At 48.2% G+C, this 6,627-nt stretch overlaps 1 protein-coding gene across 1 annotated transcript; it reads left to right on the forward strand.

Annotated features, from left to right (window-relative positions):
- Positions 1-2,039: 2,039 nt before the first annotated feature.
- On the forward strand, positions 2,040-6,242 carry actb2 (actin, beta 2). Its single transcript, XM_056408128.1, has 6 exons — positions 2,040-2,148; positions 3,551-3,680; positions 3,981-4,220; positions 4,627-5,065; positions 5,173-5,354; positions 5,442-6,242. Exons 2-6 carry the CDS (start codon positions 3,558-3,560, stop codon positions 5,583-5,585), a joined length of 1,128 nt encoding a protein of 375 aa, XP_056264103.1. The 5' UTR covers positions 2,040-2,148; positions 3,551-3,557; the 3' UTR covers positions 5,586-6,242.
- Positions 6,243-6,627: the final 385 nt, after the last annotated feature.

The raw sequence follows: 6,627 nt of genomic DNA on the forward strand, positions 1-6,627 counted from the left end.
AGAAATTCCCACTGAAGAGTGTTGACAAGACACCACTTAACTAGGGACCTCTCCTTTATTACCATTAAGCTGCACACACACTCACACACTCACACACTCACACACTCACACACAGACACACACACATATACAGAGTCGTAGACACACACACATATACAGAGTCCTGTTTGCCTCAGATGACTGACAGCTAAAGAGTAACACTAAAGAAGAATACGTTGTGACATTAAATGTTTTTCTCCTGAATCAACATCATCTGCTGGGTAAGAACGGACTCGGTCATGCGTGTGCAAACACACACACACACACACACATAAACAGACACACACTGGCACCCCAGAGGCCCTCCCTGTAGGTTCAATATTCCCCAGTCAATCCCTGTTTATGCGAACAGCGTCAACACAGAGATACCTAACTCAGAAATGCCACTATATCACCAGTAAAAACAAATATTAATGAACAGACACATTTCAGGCCCACATGGGTCAGACGGGGGGAATGAGATCCAAGGCCCAGATCACCTGGTACAGGCTTCCTGTGAACCCTCCGACATCTGTACAGGACTCACCAGAGAGTCTCAGCGTGGATGAGTCGACAGGTCTATCTCTTGATTGTTCCCTTTTATTGAATGTGTATCAAATGTTTATCACTATACCCAATTATTATTGAATTAAGTGACGCGAGACACCTTTATATTAGTGCTGAGCTGTGGCTGATTTAAAGGGGTGGCCCCGAAGCACAATCATGTCCATTTAAAGCCAAGTTAACAGAGCGAATGGGGACGAGGAAGAGAAGACGAGAACAACGGACGGCTGCAACCCGAGAGAGGGGAAAGGGAAGTGGTAGAGGAGGAAGAGAAGAAGTGGCTGCATGTCTTGGCGTTAAATGTCACTGTCACAGCATTAAATGGCAAATCGTGTGCACTCGTTGGGCCAGATGTTATGCATGAAGGAAGAGATAGTCGGGGCTCAGCATGTATGACAAGACGAATGATCGGATGGTGTGTGGAGACTTAATCTGGCAGTGAATCAGGAGTGGAAATTTGACTAGCCTGCAGGCCCGCGGGTAGCTCTGAGATTGTGTCACATGGGCCTCATTAGTCATGATGTGAATGAGGCGGAGGGGAAAAGGCCCCAATATCTTTTTTAAAGCCCACCCTGCAGAGGACCAGGAAGTGACCTCCTACCAGGGTGTGTGTGCATGTTATATTTGATAGAGAGCAGATATACCAATAGACAATAAACCTATTGTACCACCTGCATCCAGCAGCGCTGGAGTCTGAGTAAGCCAGCAGGTGAAAACGACGCACCTTTTGTCACACCGCTGAACCTCAGGCAGGGGCCACGGCCATGAGGCCACGGAGCACACACCGGGTCAATACACCAACATGAGCGACCGGGTGGAAGGGGTGGGGGGTGTTATGTGTGTGTCATGTGTTTGACCTGGTGATGCCTCGACTTCCACTGAGTTTACAGATGGTTTTCAAAGTGGACGATAACAACAGCCCCCCTCCCCCCCACCCCTAACTATAGCATCTGAAATGACCAAATGGTGTCATGTTAATCTGAGGAACAATAAGTAAGAATGAGGGCATCTTTTTTGGGGTAAAGGTATTGGGCCTTCGGAGCCTTCACAGGGAGGAGTCGCTGCTGCTGCGGAGCTCTTTCCGTTATTCCACATATAACAGCGCTCTATGTGGCCAACGGCTGAGCGCAGGTGCACGGAAGACATTATCCCTCCGATAAAAGTGTATACTCGCAGTTTAACCTGTATATAAAACTGTTTAGCAAGAGATTAGCTTCACTAGGCCTCACAGCATCAATCCCTTCTCTTTTATTTTCTCCAATCCTTCGCTATTATCGCCTCCCCTCTCTCTCGCTCTCTTTCTCGCTCGCTCTCTCTCGCTCAAATCGCGAGCGCCCAGTGCGCCAGTGTGCACGCGACGTGCCCCAGTGCATGACGCCGGACCAATCAGAGGGCGCCATTCCGAAAGTTTACCTTTTATGGATAGAGCCGGGCAACTGACGCAGTATAAAGCTCGAGCCCCACAGCTAGCCGGTTCACTCTGAGCGCCGTCACACGCAGCTTGTGCGGGATATCATTTGCCTGAAACCGGTTCCCTTAAAGCGAAAAGCCCCCCCACCCAAAAAGGTAAGGAGAAACTACTACCATCGCATTTCTAAATTTAGAAGCAAGTTTCGAGTAAAACGGTTGGGTTGAATCGAGGGTTTACAAAAACATTTAATGCATTTGTGTAATTTGTCGTTTTAAAATGCGAAAGCTGACGGACCACGAGGGTCTTTGTCCTGTCAACCGTCCTAGTACTCATGATTTCCCCTCTATTTTCATCCAGTAATCACGACAGTTTCTGCTTTCTGGTTGCGGTAAAGTGCGCATTGGTATTCACCGGAGACCGTTAAACTTGAGCTAATGCGTCTCGCAGGTGCTTACGGCCGCCGCTGCTTTATAGAAACCGTTACTCGGACCGTTAATGGTCTTGCGGTTGCGTTTTTTCATCGTCGTTAGCGCAACATTTGTTTAGTATTCCCGGGCCGGCTCTTGTCTCCCCCACCCCCATAGCAGGGTGCTCTAAGTCGAGGTCGTCTGGATTCTGGTCCCTTTGTGCGGCGGGGTGTGACCTACTTTAGCTCCTTAGCTGAGCCATGCTAGCGCCGCCATTCAGACCGGCTACTGTGGCACATTGGTCCGTTGTGGACATTATATTATTTAAGTCTTACTTCCTTGGGCGTGTTTAGATTATAAATCTTAATGATTTATATTGCAGTCGCTCCAAATTGGGAAATTATTTTTTGAGAATACGAGGCCTGTAAAAAAGCATAAATAATTTCTTAATTGAATTACTGACTTTCGCGTCTTGCAAACTTGCACATGAAAAAGGGGGATATTGCGATTGACTAATCATCCACCCTTGGAAAAGGCGTGGCTTTCTGGAAATGGAGCATCAGTCCAAGACTTGTTCTCCATTCATGAGTCAACCTACGAGTTAATTATGCAGGGATTCATTAGTTGGGTTTTTACTGCTTTTCTTTCGAGATTGCTGTCTGACTCGTATAATTTAAAACGCTCTATTGATCGTAATGGACCCAGCCGCGTCACGATGGGACCGTTACAAACGGCTGGTGCGGTTGAGTATGACGCAGTGATATTGAAGCCAGGAATATTCTGGTGGATATTTAAAAACCGTTACAATTGCGCATGTAAGGGAGGAAGTTGACGCCGGTGAACTCGGGGTGGAGAGTGGTCGCGCGGGTCCGTTAATGGCGAATGTTGCTTTTTTCTTTCCTTTTTTCGGTCTGGCGGCTCGCCATGGCGCCGGTAGCTGCAAAGCTGCTCACAACCGAACCATGTCCTTATATGGTAACAGAATGCAGCGCCACTTCCTTTTGTCTGGCTGGGTCGGAATGTGGGGCGCAAGCTCCACCTAGCGGCCGTACTCGTGTACTGCTGCTAGTCGTGAACAGGAAGTTGGGAGTTAAAGAGGTGTTTTTTTGCTTTTTTTTTTTTAATGGCTCTTTTTCTTCTCTCCCTCCAGTTCAGCCATGGAAGATGAAATCGCCGCACTGGTTGTTGACAACGGATCCGGTATGTGCAAAGCCGGATTCGCTGGAGACGACGCCCCTCGGGCTGTCTTCCCCTCCATCGTTGGTCGCCCCAGGCATCAGGTGAGCGTCGATGTCCAACCGGATTAGGTGTTTTTCTAATTACAAGATTACGAATTCATTTGAATGAATTTAAATTTAATTTAAAAATGGCTTGTAAGCAATTGGAATTTAAGAATTTCTTGAATACCAGCTGAAAATGGCTTCAGTTCATCAATGCTATGAACTAATTGAGATTCAGCTAAATAATCTATCAGTCCTAATTAAGTGGAAGGCCTTCTGACATAATTCCTGGATCAACTACATGACGTAAAGCCATTTATGAAGGCCTGACATGTCTAACGTCTGTGATCTCTTGTTCAGGGAGTGATGGTGGGCATGGGCCAGAAGGACAGCTACGTTGGTGATGAAGCCCAGAGCAAGAGAGGTATCCTGACTCTGAAGTACCCCATTGAGCACGGTATTGTGACCAACTGGGATGACATGGAGAAGATCTGGCATCACACCTTCTACAACGAGCTGAGAGTTGCACCTGAGGAGCACCCCGTCCTGCTCACAGAGGCCCCCCTGAACCCCAAAGCCAACAGGGAAAAGATGACCCAGGTACACACCCTTTGTGCAAATCTGGATTAGCAAAGACTATGGAAATCTTTAAAGAAAACTAGTAGCCTCATTTCCTCATTGGTTTCCCCTCTCCATTCTCACTTGCTCCTTCCTCCCCCTCTCCTCCAGGACCTCTCTCCTATACGATGATATGTCATCAACAGGTCTCTCTTGACTGGTGTGCCTTTTCTGCACTTGTGTCTTTGTTTATCCGAGTCAGTAGATCGGCACCAATAGACTCTGACATGCACAAGTGTGACGGAATGTTTACTTTCTGCACTTGGGTTTTTCTCTACTAACTAGGATCTTATCCCACGCTAATGCATGTAGTGAGTGCAGTGACCACGGAAGAAAATACTTTATCTGTGTTTGTGTAAATGCTAACGAGTTCTCTTCTCTCTTACAGATCATGTTCGAGACCTTCAACACCCCCGCCATGTACGTTGCCATCCAGGCTGTGCTGTCCCTGTACGCCTCTGGTCGTACCACCGGTATCGTCATGGACTCCGGTGACGGTGTGACCCACACAGTGCCCATCTATGAGGGCTACGCTCTGCCCCACGCCATCCTGCGTCTGGATTTGGCCGGCCGCGACCTCACAGACTACCTCATGAAGATCCTGACGGAGCGTGGTTACTCCTTCACCACCACAGCTGAGAGGGAAATCGTGCGTGACATCAAGGAGAAGCTGTGCTACGTCGCCCTGGACTTCGAGCAGGAGATGGGCACCGCCGCCTCCTCCTCCTCCCTGGAGAAGAGCTACGAGCTGCCCGACGGACAGGTCATCACCATCGGCAACGAGAGGTTCCGTTGCCCAGAGGCCCTCTTCCAGCCTTCCTTCCTCGGTACGTCTCACAGCGTCACCCCTTACCGCCGCGTGATGCGCAACAGGTTCAACCGTTGCGGTTTCCCCGCACTTCAACTTGCTTGACGAGTGTGTCTCTGCTCACAGGTATGGAGTCCTGCGGAATCCACGAGACCACCTACAACAGCATCATGAAGTGTGACGTCGACATCCGTAAGGACCTGTACGCCAACACCGTGCTGTCCGGAGGTACCACCATGTACCCCGGCATCGCCGACAGGATGCAGAAGGAGATCACCGCCCTGGCCCCGTCCACCATGAAGATCAAGGTGAGCTGACGTGCTGTTGCTGCGCTCTGCGTACGATGACGCGGACTGCTGCTTTGGTATCCTCACGCCTTCTCTTTCCTCCTGCAGATCATCGCCCCACCAGAGCGTAAATACTCTGTCTGGATCGGAGGCTCCATCCTGGCCTCTCTGTCCACCTTCCAGCAGATGTGGATCAGCAAGCAGGAGTATGATGAGTCCGGCCCATCCATCGTCCACCGCAAATGCTTCTAAACAGACTGTTCCTTCTCCCTCTCCCCAACGCCCAACAACTTCAGCTCTGTGCAAAACAACCACACCACACATTTCTCATACACTCAGGCGCAGAGCCTAGACGACCAACTCATTGGCATGGCTTCAGTTATTTTTGGCGCTTGACTCAGGATTTTAAACTGGAACGATGAAGGAGACCGTAATGTTTTTGGCTAGGTTAAAAAACAAGCACCCCAGGGTTCTGCAGTTGCATCTGGGGACTTAAAAAATGTACATTTTGTTTTCTTTTGAGTCATTCCAAATGTTTGTTAACTGCATTGTTCAGACACATGATTCCAAATGTTAACTGCATTGTTCAGACACGTATTCGCCTCTGTGAAGGCTGCCCAGTGGTTGGCGCATACTTAAACATGGTTGTAGTATCGCTTGTATGTAAATTATGTCTGGGTTTTTTGTACTTTCAGCCTTAAAAATATCTTGGTCCTGTTAATTTTTGTTTTGTTTTTGTTATGCAAAACCCAATCGTGACCTCTTTTTCCCCCTGTTGGAGGTGTCATGCCCGGGGTGGTGGGGCAAGGGGTCTCGAAGTGGTGGGGCAACATGGGGTGCCAGACCGGTGGAGCCAAACTGTACACTGACTAAACGATCCCAATAAAGTGCACATGTGTTCCGACATGACGTTTGTCTCTTGTCTCTTGTCTTTCATAAACTCTTCTCTCTCTCAAAGTGACGGAGCCGTTTTCAACTGCCTGGTGTCCACAATGAAACCTCATGGAGGGAAATGGTTTCCTTCAAATCAATATAGGCTTAAAGTTATATTATTACAGTAAAGATCCAGCTGATTGAGTTGAAATATTTTCACTTGTGTTTAATCAGTTTCATTTACATCAAGTTTCATGTAAGCCTCAAGTAGAACATCTGAAAGAATATGAATTTAGAAGTTATAGTGCATCTTGACTTGTAGACTGAGTTCCAATAAGGTTGGGCAGGCTGACCCCGGTGACCTCTGCAGTGCTGCATCTGTCATGATTGTCTTATCAGTGAAGGTTTGGGAATGTTACAA

This window comes from Pseudoliparis swirei, chromosome 23 (genome assembly GCF_029220125.1).
Source record: "Pseudoliparis swirei isolate HS2019 ecotype Mariana Trench chromosome 23, NWPU_hadal_v1, whole genome shotgun sequence".
Lineage (NCBI taxonomy): Eukaryota > Metazoa > Chordata > Actinopteri > Perciformes > Liparidae > Pseudoliparis > Pseudoliparis swirei.

What these genes read in the sequence shown, in the direction of transcription:
- actb2 (XM_056408128.1), top strand. Translation starts at nt 3,558, where the DNA reads ATGGAAGATGAAATCGCCGCACTGGTTGTTGACAACGGATCCGGTATG. An exon ending in TTGGTCGCCCCAGGCATCAG is followed by an intron (nt 3,681 to 3,980) that starts GTGAGCGTCGAT and finishes TCTCTTGTTCAG; the next exon opens with GGAGTGATGGTGGGCATGGG. An exon ending in CGTCCACCATGAAGATCAAG is followed by an intron (nt 5,355 to 5,441) that starts GTGAGCTGACGT and finishes TTCCTCCTGCAG; the next exon opens with ATCATCGCCCCACCAGAGCG.